Below are 15,191 nucleotides of genomic sequence, written 5' to 3' on the forward strand. Positions count from 1 at the left end.
GTCCCATTGTGTTAGTTTCTGTTGCTATTGTGTTGCAGATGAAGGTCCATTGACAAAAATTGAGTTTCTGCCTCTGGCCCATTAACAAAAGGGTGGGGGCAGGAAGGTGGGAGCTGCTTTGTCTTTAAAAACACGCTTCTCCATTTCTCATGCAGGGAAACATAATATTCTGCCTTTTTAATATTTCCCAAAATATTTCATTCTTCTAGGAAAGGGGTGGGTGCTAACTTCCTACGGAAGGAAGGAAGGAAGGAAGGAAGGAAGGAAGGAAGGAAGGAAGGAAGGAAGGAAGGAAAGAAAGAAAGAAAGAAAGAAAGAAAGAAAGAAAGAAAGAAAGAAAGAAAGAAAGAAAGAGAAAAGCTACATTTCAAACATATTTATTCATTCCCTTTAAACCAGGGCTGTAAAACTTAAGATCCACCTACATATTTTTTGTAACCGGATTGTAGCACTGCACTGTTCCCTTTTGCAACGTTTGTTGCATTTAGTGTGAATTCCCTTAGCAGAAAACATAGTATCTCAGATTTGTTAGTGCTGGTCTCTAAAGCTTTTATCAGTTCCACCCAATACAATTTAAATACAAAGGTTGCAAATTCTATTCTATTCTATTCTATTCTATTCTATTCTATTCTATTCTATTCTATTCTATTCTATTCTATTCTACTCTACTCTACTCTACTCTATTCTTTCTATTTCTATTTCTATTTCTATTCTTATTCTTATTCTTATTCTATTTTATTTTATTCTAATTCTATTCTATTCTATTCTATTCTATTCTATTCTATTCTACTCTATTCTACTCTATTCTACTCTACTCTTTCTATTTCTATTCTTATTCTTATTCTTATTCTATTCTATTCTATTCTTTCTATTTCTATTCTTATTCTTATCTATTTTATTATAATTCTATTCTAATTCTATTCTATTCTATTCTATTCTATTCTATTCTACTCTTTCTATTTCTATTCTTATTCTATTCTATTCTTTCTATTTCTGTTCTTATTCTTATTCTATTTTATTATAATTCTATTCTTATTCTATTCTATTCCTGTTATTACTATTACTATTACTATTCTATTCTACTCTACTCTTTCTATTTCTATTCTTATTCTATTCTATTCTAATTCTATTCTAGTCTATTCTTTCTATTTCTATTCTTATTCTATTTTATTATAATTCTATTATAATTCTATTCTATTCCTATGTTATTACTATTTCTTTTCTTTTCTATTCTGTTCTATTCTATTCTATTCTACTCTACTCTATTCTTTCTATTTCTATTTCTATTTCTATTCTTATTCTATTCTATTCTTATTCTTATTCTTATTCTTATTCTATTCTAATTCTATTCTATTCTATTCTACTCTATTCTATTCTTTGTATTTCTATTCTATTCTATTCTATTCTATTCTATTCTATTCTATTCTATTCTATTCTATTCTATTCTATTCTATTCTGTCCCACGGCCGATTGCAATCCCAGGTGTGCAAAAGGCGCCAATATAAGAACCACCGAAACTTAAAATATTTTTCAAATTCAGCAGGCAGCCTTAGGCAGACGCCCGGACTTCAACTCCCAGAATTCCTGTGTGTGTGTGTGTGTGTGTGTGTGTGTGTGTGTGTGTGTGTGTAAAGTTCATTAAAGCTGCAGACTTTAGAGCAGGGGGTCTCCAACCTTGGCAACTTTAAGACTTGTGGACTTCATTTCCCAGAATTCCTCAGCCGGCTTAGGAATTCTGGGAATTGAAGTCCACAAGTCTTAAAGTTGCCAAGGTTGGAATCCTTCTGCTTTAGAGAAACTTCTGCACGAAAAAGTCCGTAGAGATTCTCAGTCCTCCAGGTCGTGGTTGTCTGTCCCAAAGGCAATGGTGAAATCTATTTTTTTTTGTACTATTGGTTCTGTGGGCGTGGCTTGGTGGGCGTGGCTTGATGGGGCATGGCAGGGGAAGGATACTGCAAAATCCGCTTTCCCTCCCCACTCCTGGGGGGAAGATATTGCAAACTCTCCATTCTCACCCCACTCCAGAGGAAGGATATTGCAAAATCCCCATTCCCTCCCCACTCCTGGGGGGGGAAAGATACTGCAAAATCTCCCTTCCCACCCCACTCTGGGGCCAGCCAGAGGTGGTATTTGCCAGTTTTCCAAACTTCTCCACTACCGGTTCTCTGAACTGCTCAAAATTTCCGCTACCGGTTCTCCAGAACCCGTCAGAACCTGCTGGATTTCACCCCTGCCCAAAGGTGCTTTTTCAGGAGGCAACTGGAACTTCTTCAGAACTGAAGAAGCTTCTTGGATGAGAAGTGAAACATCTTCAAAGGAAAAAAACAAGAAAATCCAGTAAAAGCACCTTTAGGTTAACCCCTTTACTTGCCCTGTTTTTCTAAAGCCAGTGAAAAGTAAAAATACAGGTCATTTCCCCATGTTAGAATCGTGGCTTTAAGAGGATGACTTATATTTCTCCCAATGGAAACAATAACAAATGGTTATTGTACCTACCTGTTTCTAAAGGGAAAGTATGCGGTACATGAGATGCTTGCTAAAAATATTTAAAATTCATACTTAATCTAAATCTTCTCCCCTTTTTAAATGCAAATTTTAATGTGTTTTTAAATTATGGGGTATTTTAAATTTGTTCAGCCAAATTATTTAATTCGTTTTTATTCTATTTTAAATTTTTGTATTTATGTGTTTTATCCTCTCGCTGTTCACCGCCCTGAGTCCTTCGGGAGTAGGGCGGTATAGAAATTTAAATAAATAAATAAATAAATAAATAAATAAATAAATATTTAATATTAAATACTGGGGTGGGGGAATCAGTTCCCTTTTTGAGCACATGATTGAATTACTCTAAAACCCAAAGATGGAAGGGATGCCCAGGTAAAATCCTCTGCCAGATCTCCAGGCTTTTGAAATCTACGTTCTTCTCCAGGCCAAAGGATCCCAATTCAGATTCCGGTTTAGACTAGGGCAAATACGAAGCAAGTTTTCACAAGTGCTTTATTTAAACGTTTTTAAAAACTTGCTTCGTATTTGTTTAAACTTTATTAAATTTTTACATTTGTTTAACCTTTATTAAATTTTAAGGGGAAGGGAGACAATAGGGAATTATCAACTTTTCCCACAAAAACGTGGGAATTGTATTTTATTGTATTCTCCGTTCCATTCCATATATTCTATTCTATTCTAAAGCTTCTTGGACAAGAAGCAAAAGCAAAGCTTCTTGGACAAGAAGCAAAACATTTTCAAAGAAAAATAAAAACCCCAAGGAAGTCCAGTTGCCTTTTGAAAAAAAGCATCTTTGGGACAACTAGGACCTGGATGATTGAGAGACCCCATAGCTTAGATCAGAGGTCTTCAAACTTGGCAGCTTTAAGACTTGTGGATTTCAACTCCCAGAATTCTCCAGCCAGGCTGGCTGGAGAATTCTGGGAGTTGAAGTCCACAAGTCTTAAAGCTGCCAAGTTTGAAGACCTCTGGCTTAGATCTATTCACCTGGATGGCTCAAATGTCTATTTTTCACTATTGTACGCCGAGAGCATATACACCAAAGACAAATTCCTTGTGTGTCCTATCACATTTGGCCAATAATAAAGAATTCTATTCTGAGAAAGATGTTTTGTATATGTATCATGTAACCTTAATGTTTTTGTAGAGGAAATGTTAAAAAAGGATCTCAGGATCCTGTTTCAACTTAGTAAGTTGAGGCAAGTTCCATAATTGCAATTATGGCTTAAGAAAGATGCATTTTTTAAAAATATGTATCTTAATGCTTTTGTGGAGAAAATTAAAAAAATAATAATAAAGGATCTTAGGATCCCATTTGGTTTAGCAAGTTTGAGACAAGCTCTTTCCTAGAAAAGGTTTATTCTCCTTATGTACACCGAGAGCATATACACCAAAGACAAATTCCTTGTGTGTCCAATCACATTTGGCCAATAATAAAGAATTCTATTTTATTCTGAGAAAGATGTTTTGTATATGTATCATGTAACCTTAATGGTTTTGTAGAGGAAATGTTAAAAAAGGATCTCAGGATCCTGTTTCAACTTAGCAATTTGAGACAAGCTCTATAATTGCAATTCTAAACTTAAGAAAGATGCTTTTTAAAAAAAAAAAATATGCATCGTGTAACCTCAATGCTTTTCTGGAGGAATTTTTTTTTTAAAAAAAAGGATCTAGGGATCCTGTTCCGCTTAGCAAATCGAGACAAGCTCTTTCCGAGAAAAGGTGGGTGGCTCTTAAAAGAGCCTTTTTTGGGGGTGTCGTTCTTGGGCGAGCTGAAGCCGGCGGGCCGGGAGGCTCCTCACTTCCCTTTGGCCTTGTGGCTCTCGGTCTTCTTGGGCAGGAGGACGGCCTGGATGTTGGGCAAGACGCCTCCCTGGGCGATGGTGACTTTGCCCAGCAGCTTGTTCAGCTCCTCGTCGTTGCGGATGGCCAGCTGCAAGTGGCGCGGGATGATCCGAGTCTTCTTGTTATCCCGGGCCGCGTTGCCCGCCAGCTCCAGGATTTCCGCCGTCAGGTATTCCAGCACCGCGGCCAGGTAGACGGGAGCTCCGGCGCCCACCCTCTCCGCGTAGTTGCCCTTGCGGAGCAGGCGATGCACGCGGCCCACGGGGAACTGCAAGCCGGCGCGGGATGAGCGAGTCTTGGCCTTGGCCCTGGCTTTGCCGCCTTGCTTGCCGCGTCCGGACATCCCGATTCCTTCTTTGCAAGAAAAATAATAATAATATTCACTTCTTCTAACCTTTGCAGACTAAACAAGTCAATGGCTCAAGAAAGGCTCCAGCTCCCTTTTTATTTTCTCCCGGAGATTCAAATCGGCGCTTTCTATTGGCCGGTTCCAGAAACGAAGCGAGGCGGCCAATGAGCGAGCGGCGCCTTCTCGGCGTCCAATGAAAAAGCGGGGGCGTGTCCGCGCGCATTGTTCTGCGCGGAAGTCGAAAAGCGGCCAATCGCGGGGCGGCAAAGTTTGCCTCGTTCCCACGAGTTGGATAAATAGAAGAGCGGCGGACTTGGCAGCCGAGATCGCTTTCTAGTTTTTTTTTTTTTTCTCTCTCTGTGTGTTAATATTTTGTTTTTTCCAGCTTGAGGATGCCCGAGCCGGCTAAATCTGCCCCGGTGCCCAAAAAGGGATCTAAAAAGGCGATCACCAAGACCCAGAAGAAAGGAGACAAGAAGCGCAAGAAGAGCCGCAAGGAGAGCTACTCCATCTACGTCTACAAGGTGTTGAAGCAGGTCCACCCGGACACCGGCATCTCCTCCAAGGCCATGAGCATCATGAACTCCTTCGTCAACGACATCTTCGAGCGCATCGCGGCCGAAGCTTCCCGCCTGGCTCACTACAACAAGCGCTCCACCATCACCTCCCGGGAGATCCAGACGGCCGTCCGCCTCCTCCTGCCCGGAGAGCTGGCCAAGCACGCCGTCTCCGAGGGCACCAAAGCCGTCACCAAATACACCAGCTCCAAATAAAAAGGAGCTTGAGATGTAAAAAGTCTCCTTCGCCCAGACCCAAAGGCTCTTTTAAGAGCCACCCACTTTCTCAACGGAAAGAGCTGTTCTCTATTGGCTTATTATTTTTTTACCTTAGGTGAAAAATAAGTTTGATATCCATATATGCTGGTTTATACCTAAATTGTAACTTTACTTTTTAAGATGGGAGGCAAAAGGGCTCTTCTACCAAGGTTAATAGGATTTCCATTTTAAATTTTAAGATTTTTCTGGGGCAGCTTTGCATTTCCTCCTTGGCTGATAAGGTCCATCCACTTTTAATTTTTCCCTATTTGTCTCGGGGAAGAAGCTTCCCCTTCCCCCCAAATCCTTGCATCATGCAAACAGCATTCAGTGAGCACCATCTTAACACACAAAATTATCAAATTGGCTGGTAGGTAGCAAAAAATGTTCCTCCCAAATTGTGCTGCCTGAAGACTTATATCCCCTTCTGAAAAATTGAATGAATGAATAAATAAATGGGAAGGTGGGGGAAGCCTGCTTGGATTGTTTAAGTTTACTTAGGGTTTGTTTGTTTTTTTTCCTATGTTAGGATTTGGTTTTTCCAACACCCTGCAAATCCTCAGATTGCTGTTTTCTTTATTCGCTAATTAAATCCAAAACATGTTATTCATTGGCTTCATTTAGCATTTTTTTCCATGAGCAAAAGTAGCTTTACTTTTTTTTTTTTTTTTACACCAAGAGGGATCGCTAAATATTTCTCGGTTCTTGAAAGGTTAGGTTTGGGGGAAGTTGTCTAGTTTTCTCCTGAAATTATATAAAAAATGTTCTTTCAGTCAGAGTTAGCTTTTAGGCTCTAAAAGAAGGCAGAAAGAATTCCCTTTAAAAGTGATTTTTTTTTCTTTTTAATCTGCCAAGAAGTGTGTGAGGCTCTTTAATTTCCATTTTAAATAAGATTTTTTTCTGGGGCCTTCCTTCTTGTATTTCCTGCCTAGCTTGATAAGGTCCATCCACTTCAGTTTTCCCTTTGTTTTGGGCAGCCCCCCCCAATGCTTGTATCATGCAAAGGGCATTTAGTTAGAACAATCTTTGCATAAAGTTAGCAAATAGGCTGCTATGGAGCAAAATGTCCCTCCAAATTGTGCTGACTGAAGGATTTTGTTCCTCTTCTGAAAAGAAAGAGGGGAGCCCATTTGAGTAGTTTTAACATTGCCTTAAAAGTTTAGATCCCTTTAAGAGCTACCTACTTTGTCGAAAAAGGAGCTCAAAGTTTCAAAAAGATATTAAGTGTCTTGCATCGAAGAATAGGTTGCTAATATGTATCTTTCCTTACAGCCAGCTAAGCCTTGTCACCTCACCTCACATTATTTTGTTCATTTGTTTCTGTTCTCTGCATCATTTTTGCTCTCTGTTTAAAATAATACACATAGTTTGGGAGGTAAAGCATCTGGCCTTTAACAACACATATGCAGACCTGAAGTAAGCAAGAATGCACACAGTTCCAATCAGAGATCTGAAGGAATCATTGAAAATATTGTCTGTATATCAATGCGTTGAAAAAGCATCTAGAAAGCAATTTTCCTTACTGAAAGAGTTCAGACAGGGAGTTGCAATACAATAAGAATAGGAATTGCTGGTGTTTTTAGCATCCATGTGTAAAGGACGTTCACTGTTTTAAAATCAGCAATATAGAAATTGTATATTTTGCTAAGAAGGACTTTCAGGAAATTTTTCTAGAGCGGGTGTTACCTATAATTAAAAGAAAGTTTTGAATCAATCACCAGAGAATGGCCCCCAAAACTGATAATTTATTTTATCTTTAAAAATAAACAGACATTTCCTTTCCTGCCATGATAATTTTTAAACATATCCAAAGTACAATCTAGTAGTAAAATCTAGAGCACGCAATACATAAAAAGGCTTTTATTAATTTAGGAAGTATGAATAATAAGCTATATAAAATCATATTACACAGACATACAGTATATGTATGTATAAATTTGATATACAAGCAGTCAAAAGGAAGGGAGAAAAAAATAAAACTGCAAAATAAACAGAATTTTACTACTGAAAATCAAGAGAGACAGAAAACTCATCACAAAAACCACTGGCATCACACACAAACATAAATGAGAATTTCTAAATTTTACAAAGCACATACAATGTTCAGATGTTTTGTTAATCTTTTCATTTCTTGGCTATTCCATCATCAGGACAATTTACAGCTATTTTTTTTATTAGAATTTGATAGAGCGAAGGGCAAGGAGAGTGGGGAGTAAACCATTTCTGCTTCATTCTGCCTCTAGTAAAAATGTATATATTTCCTTCTCCCTGATTACTTTGTAAAAGGAGGAGCAAAGCCAGGAGAAAAATAGAGATTTTGTGGGTGTTTTTTTCTAGAGTGGGATCATCCACATCACATCCCAACAAAAAGTTTCCCCTCGAATCCAAGCCCTGTTTACATGTAAAGTAATACAATGGTTTACTTTGCAATATGTTGTGATTTCAGAAGAACAATTAGAAATTCTCTCAAATATGCAAATTTGGGGCTCTCTGTCCAATGTTTTGATTTTATTTTTTTTCCTGGTGGAAATCTGCTGCCCTAAAAGCTATACTGATTTAATACTTTAATATGGGGACCATATTCCGGGAATCATCTTAATATAAAAGATATATTCTAGTCCCATTCACAGCTACCTAGAAAGAAATGGGTGTGTATTTATTTTATCAGTTATTCAAGTATTTCAGATCGATTCTAAGCTGCCGGTCTATGGGCTTTTTTTTCAGCTGCTCATGTTTTGGAAATAACATAAAAAGCGTATTAAAACTACGGCTTTCAAATAAATCAATTTTCCGAAAGGAACCCCCCCCCCCCCGCTCTTGACAATAGCTTTACTTCGCGCCAACAGAAAATGTACTGATTGGCGTGTTTGAAACTCAAGCGGCTCTTTCTGATTGGACGAAATCGAATTCACCGGCCATCGCTTCAAGGCGGGACGTTGGTAGTAATTCCTTCTCGTAGTTTTCCTTCTGGTCGGATTCCTCTGTATATAAGGCGCCAGCGCACGGCTGGTAAGTCAGTAGTTCTTCTGCCTGAGGAGCAAGAGTATCGTAATCATGTCTGGACGCGGAAAAGGAGGCAAAGGCTTGGGGAAAGGAGGCGCCAAGAGGCACCGGAAAGTTCTTCGCGATAACATCCAGGGCATTACCAAGCCGGCGATCCGCCGTTTGGCTCGTCGCGGAGGCGTGAAGCGTATTTCGGGCCTGATCTACGAGGAGACTCGCGGCGTCCTGAAGGTTTTCTTGGAAAACGTGATTCGCGATGCTGTCACCTACACCGAGCACGCCAAGAGGAAGACGGTCACCGCCATGGACGTGGTCTACGCCTTGAAGCGCCAGGGCCGCACTCTCTACGGCTTCGGCGGTTAAAACCTTCGAAAACTTTTTCAACTTCGCTCCATCAACAAAAAAAAGGCCCTTTTAAGGGCCAATCAAATTTTCTTTAAAAGAAGCTTGTTGGTCACGATTTAAATTTCAAAAGGAAACCTTTGGTATTAAGAAGGGTGAATAAACTAAAAAATAAAACAAAAAGGCAGGCTAAGTTTTTTTCTGCCGTCAGTTTTCTATTTCGACGTTAACTTCATTACGGGTGCTTTACTCTGTAAATATATGTAAATAGGTAAATTTATTTACATAAATATAAATTAAATGCATATTTAAATATTTATGCAGTTTTTTGCATCGTTTCATGTGGTCTGAATCTTAATTGGCCCGTGCTGGAAAAAGCGTATGGGTGCTGAGATTTTTACTATTTTATATGAATAAACTGACATTTCTGGGTTAACTTAAAAAGCATCCTTTAAGGAAACTAGAGGTTAAATTATATCTAAATCGGGGCAGTTGGGGATTGCTTTCATATGAGATGCTGTTCTTTTGCGGAGTGAAACTGCAACATTTAAGCCAATGGCTTCTGCATAACAGCAACTGTATCAAAGGTAGCTTAGTGTAACATGAGTAGGTCAAACGATTAGGGCGAAGTTTCTTTTTCTAATTCTACAACAAAAGGTTTATATACACACACCCGTAGATATATACACTGCTCAAAAAAATAAAGGGAACCCAAGCAGAAGACATCCGAGATCTGAATGAATGAAATAGCCTTATGAAATACTTTGTTCGTTACATACAGTAGTTTTGTGTTCCCTTTAGTTGTTTGATCAGTGCATAAACTACTGTATGTAACGAACAAAGTATTTCATAAGGCTATTTCATTCATTCAGATCTCGGATGTCTTCTGCTCGTGTTCCTTTTATTTATTTTTTTGAGCAGTATATATATCAAATTTGTCGTGAATGCGACTGCTTGGGGGCTCCTAGATTGGAGCTGAAAGGCAAAAGGGAGCAGAATGCCCCCTCCCACATGTTGGGGTAGACCAGGTGTCTCAGTAAGCTGTACGGTATAATATACTGTATATATATATATATATATATATATACACACACACACACAAATATTTGGTTTATTTCTGAAGCCCAGCAAGACAGACACAGACTTCAGAGCATCATTAGAACTGCAGAAAAAACAATTGCTACCAACCTGCCTTCCACTGAGGATCTGTATACTGCATGAGTCAAAAAGAGGGCTGTGAAAATATTTACAGACCCCTCAAATCCTGGACATAAAGTGTTTCAACTCCTACCCTCAAAAGGATGCTATAGAGCACTGCACACCAGAACAACTAGACACAAGAACAGTTTTTCCCCATCACACGCCATCACACTGCTAAACAAATAATTCCCTCAACACTGTCAAACTAATTACTAAGCCTGCGCTACTATTAATCTTCTCATCATTCCCATCACTCATCTCTGTCCACTTATGACTGTATGACTGTAACTTTGTTGCTTGTATCCTTACGATTTATATTGATATTGATTGTTTCCTGATTGCTTATTTGTACCCTATGACCAGTGGTGGGATTCAAATAATTTAACAACCGGTTCCCTGCCCTAATGATTTCTACCAACAACCAGTTTGCCAAACTGCTCAGAAAGTTAACAACCGGTTCTCCCGAAGTGGTGCGAACTGGCTGAATCCCACCACTGCCTACGACTATCAATAAGTTTTGTACCTTATGATTCTTGATGAACATATCTTTTATGTACACTGAGAGCATATGCACCAAAGACAAATTCCTTGTGTGTCCAATCACACTTGGCCAATAAAAAATTCTATTCTATTCTATTCTATTCTATTCTATTCTATTCTATTCTATTCTATTCTATTCTATTCTATTCTACACACACACACACACACACACATATGTACATCACATACTAAGTTTAAAGCAAGTGGTCCCTTTTAATAATTTAAACAATTAGACGAACAGAGGTAGATGCAAGCGCTATTGTATTGACTCATCAGTACTTCCATTACAATAACATGGTTAAAATCGACCTCAAATATAAGGTCTAGCACGAACATTAATTAAGCCCATAAAGTTATGTAGGAAAGCAAAATGGCATGCCTTATTATGCCCACAGGAGGCGTAGATCGACAAGATAATACTTGGATGTACAAAGTTGCAAAAGGATGTTTTTTGCGTTCAGTATGCAACGGATGTGTCCTGTTGGTGTGGTGGTTTCCTGTATAGAAAAACAAGCAAAAAAGACAAATGCCAATCTGTAGTAGAAAGGAACAGGTTTTCAAGGAGCAGAGTGGTGCAGTGGAAGCGTGCTGGGCCCATAACCCGAAGGTCGATGGATCAAAACCATCCTCTGGTAATAATGAGGGTCCTTTCCTTTTGTCTTTTTGGTCCCAGATCAGATTAGAATTCTTTATGGGCCAAGTGTGATTGGACACACAAGGAATTTGTCTTTGGTGCATGTGCTCTTAGTGTATATAAAATGACAAGATACGTTTGTCAAGAATCATAAGGTACAACACTTAATGATAGCCATAGGGTACAAATAAGCAATCAAATCATACTAGGAAACAATATGAATCGTAAGGATACAGCAACAAGTTACAGTCATGCAGTCATAAGTGGGAGGAGATGGGTGATAGGAACGATGAGAAGATTGATAGTAATAATAATGCAAAATTAGTGAATAGTTTGACAGTGTTGAGGGAATTATTTGTTAAGCAGAGTGATGGCTTTCGGGGGGAAAACTCTTCTTGTGTCTACTTGCTCTAGTGTGCAGTGCTCTATAGCGTCGTTTTGGGGGTAGGAGTTGAAACAGTTTATGTCCAGGATGTGAGGGGTCTTTTCACAGCCCCCTTTTTGACTCGTGCAGTATACAGGTCCTCAATGGAAGGCAGGTTGGTAGCAACTGTTTTTTTCTGCAGTTCTAATGATCCTCTGAAGTCGGTGTCTGTCTTAATTTAATTTAATTTAATTTAATTTAATTTAATTTAATTTAATTTAATTTAATTTAATTTAATTTATCATATTTCTATGCCACCCAACTCCCAAGGGACTCTGTCTTGTTGGGTTGCAGAACCAAACCAGACAGTTATAGAGGTGTAGATGACAGACTCAATCATTCCTCTGTAGAACTGGATCTTGGGCAGTTTGAGCTTTCTGAGTTGGCGCAGAAAGAACATTCTTTGTTGTGTTTTTTTGATGAGGTTTTTGATGTTGGGTGTCCATTTTAGGTCTTGAGGTACGGTAGAACCTAGAAATTTGAAGGTCTCTACTGCTAATACTGTGTTGTCTAGTATTGTGAGAGGTGGTAGTATGGGAGGGTTACTCCTAAAGTCCACCACCATTTCTATGGTTTTGAGTGTGTTCAGTTCCAGATTGTTCTGGTCGCACCACGAGGCTAGTTGTTCAACCTCCCGTCTGTATGCGGATTCATCGTTGTCTTGAATGAGACGAATCACACTGTGGTATCATCTGCAAACTTCAATAGTTTAATAGATGGATCGTTAGCGATGCAGTCATTGGTATAGAGAGAGAAGAGAAGTGGGGAGAGCACACAGCCTTGGGGGGGTGGAGGCTGTGCTAATTATACAGGTATCCGATATATAGAGAGCCTTGGTGGCGCAGCAGACTAAAGTGCTGTTAAGTAACACCAGCTGCCTGCAATTATTGCAAGTTCAAATCTCACCAGGCTCAAGGGAATTTGCTATAATATTCCTTTTGAATGGTGTTTGGTGATATACGACAGCTAATAATACTCATTTTTGTTTTATTGATATTTCAATTAATAATGTTCCTCCCCCTTCATCTGCATATAATTTTTTAGGTTTTAACCAAGCCTTTATATATACTGCAATACCCCCCCCCCTTTTTTTTTTTTTTCAGCCAAGGCCAGATAAAGTTTCCCTACTTTGGGAGATTTTAATATTCTAATTCTAATTAGAGCCTTGGTGGTGCAGCAGACTAAAGTGCTGTTAAGTAACACCAGCTGCCTGCAATTATTGCAAGTTCAAATCTCACCAGGCTCAAGGTAATTTGCTATAATATTCCTTTTGAATGGTGTTTGGTGATATACGACAGCTAATAATACTTATTTTTGTTTTATTGATATTTCAATTAATAATGTTCCTCCTCCTTCATCTGCATATAATTTTTTAGGTTTTAACCAACCCTTTATATATACTGCAATACCCCCCCCCTTTTTTTTTTTCAGCCAAGGCCAGATAAAGTTTCCCTACTTTGGGAGATTTTAATATTCTAATTCTAATTAGAGCCTTGGTGGTGCAGCAGACTAAAGTGCTGTTAAGTAGTACTTAGCTGCCAGCTGCCTGCAATTACTGCAAGTTTGAATCTCACCAGGCTCAAGGTTGACTCAGCCTTCCATCCTTCCGAGGTGGCTAAAATGAGGACCCAGATTGTGGGGGCAATAAGCTGACTTTGTATAAAAAAAAGAACACCGCTTGGGGGGGGGCAAAAGCCCTACTAAGCAGGTATATACAAAAGTATGAAGGCTATTGCTTAACGCATTGTAAGCCGCCCTGAGTATCCGGAGAAGGGCGGCATATAAATCGAACCAATAAATAAATAAATAAATAAATATGATTCTGCTTAGCTTCACCTGCTGCTTCCTGTCCACCTACAATCGCCATCCAATGCTTAATGCATTGCATTTTCTCTTTTGCACAGCTTTGGGAGAAAGGGAGAGAATGACAAAAGGTTCGGAAAGGATGGTTTTGATCAAAAGGTGATTGGATGTAGCCTGCTCTTGCTCTTTAGGAAATCAATCAATTTCATGCGTGCAGAAAAACGCGACTGGAAACTTAATATATGAATACACTTATAAGACTGTCTGCAGTTTGACAGCCTTTTGCTGGTTCTGGGCATACCGAATCGATGGAAATTAATCAGTGGTGAAATGTAAAATTTGTTACTACTGGTTCTGTGAGCATGGCTTGGTGGGAAGTAATGTGACTGGGTGGGCATGGCCAACTTTTTTTTTTACTTTTAAAAGCATTTTTTCTAATATTCTGCCTTTTTCATATTTCCCAAAATATTTCACTCTTCCAGGAAAGGGGTGGGTGCTAACTTCCTACAGACCTGTGAGGGTTAACTCCCACAGCCCCCTTCACCTCTTGACCCCTCCTCACCTTAACTCCGCCTCCAAGGTATATAAGCTCTATCCATGCGGTCCGGAGTCCAGTTCCAGCTGACTACCTGTAATAGATAGACATGTTTTGTTTTTTTTTTAAATTTGATTTATATGCCGCCCTTCTCCGAAGACTCAGGGCGGCTTACAATGTGCTCAGCAATAGCCTTCATCCTTTTGTATATTTATACAAAGTCAGCTTATTGCCCCCACAAACTGGGTCCTCAATTTACCTACCTTAGAAAGGATGGAAGGCTGAGTCAACCTTGAGCCTTGGCGAGATTCGAACCCTGCAGTAATTGCAGGCAGCTGGTCTTAATAAGCTTAATAACAGGGTGCCTTAAACCCGTAGTACCAAGACAACAAGACATGTTGTCAATAAATACTTGCTGATCCAACATCTGTTTTGTGTGCTGGAGTTATTGGGCCAGGTCCTCGAAAATAAGTAACAATTAAGCGTCTTGCATCCAAGAACGGGATGCAAGACGCTTAATTGATGATATGTATCCTGCCTTACAGCCAGCTAAGCATTGTCACATCACGTCACATTTTTTTTATTCATTCGTTTCTGTCCTCCTGTAGGAAGTTAGCACCCACTCCTTTTCTAGAGGAGTGAAATATTTTGGGAAATATGAAAAAGGCAGAATATTATATTTCCCTGGGATAAGCATGTTTTGAAGCAGCTCCCACCTTCCTGCCCCCCACCCTTTGTCAATGGGCCATTAAGGCCTGGGCCAGTCTATTCTACATAACAAAGATCTACCTCCTTCAGGCAGAGCCATACTAGGAATTGCCAAAGATCCAACAAAGATAGGATTAGCCCTCTACACAATAGCAGCAGAAACTCACCACATGTGACCTGAGAAGCACATGTGACCATCAGCCAGCAAGGCTAGCTAAGACCCCCACCCCCTGGTAGTCTGACAACCAATCAGGATACTCTTTCGGGGCCCCAAGAAATGCAAAGCCAGAAAGAGCATAAAAACCCATGGACTCACTGTATCTCATCCCCCTTTCTGTTCAGGAACTCAAGCCATGTGATCCTGTCCACCATTAAACCATCTTTCCCAGCAGTCTCCATGTTTCCAGTGTCTTTTTCCCCACTTGGAGCAGAACCTAGAAGGATGTTTCTTCCAACACTCCTCTGCATCATTTTGCTCTGTGTTTAGA

The 15,191-nt window shown here is 39.5% G+C and overlaps 3 protein-coding genes across 3 annotated transcripts; 2 read left to right on the top strand and 1 right to left on the bottom strand.

Annotated features, from left to right (window-relative positions):
- Positions 1–4,225: 4,225 nt before the first annotated feature.
- On the bottom strand, positions 4,226–4,762 carry LOC132709306 (histone H2A type 2-C-like). Its single transcript, XM_060682640.2, has one exon. It carries the CDS (start codon positions 4,691–4,693, stop codon positions 4,304–4,306), a length of 390 nt encoding a protein of 129 aa, XP_060538623.1. The 5' UTR covers positions 4,694–4,762; the 3' UTR covers positions 4,226–4,303.
- A 181-nt stretch (positions 4,763–4,943) lies between these two features.
- Positions 4,944–6,118, top strand: LOC132709315 (histone H2B 7-like). Its single transcript, XM_060682662.2, has one exon. It carries the CDS (start codon positions 5,092–5,094, stop codon positions 5,470–5,472), a length of 381 nt encoding a protein of 126 aa, XP_060538645.1. The 5' UTR covers positions 4,944–5,091; the 3' UTR covers positions 5,473–6,118.
- Positions 6,119–8,507: 2,389 nt separating this feature from the next.
- Positions 8,508–9,042, top strand: LOC117656634 (histone H4). Its single transcript, XM_034404819.3, has one exon. It carries the CDS (start codon positions 8,569–8,571, stop codon positions 8,878–8,880), a length of 312 nt encoding a protein of 103 aa, XP_034260710.1. The 5' UTR covers positions 8,508–8,568; the 3' UTR covers positions 8,881–9,042.
- The last annotated feature ends 6,149 nt before the right edge of the window (positions 9,043–15,191 follow it).

This window comes from Pantherophis guttatus, chromosome 4, assembly GCF_059756535.1.
Source record: "Pantherophis guttatus breed Tessera chromosome 4, ASM5975653v1, whole genome shotgun sequence".
NCBI classification, from domain to species: Eukaryota; Metazoa; Chordata; class Lepidosauria; order Squamata; family Colubridae; genus Pantherophis; species Pantherophis guttatus.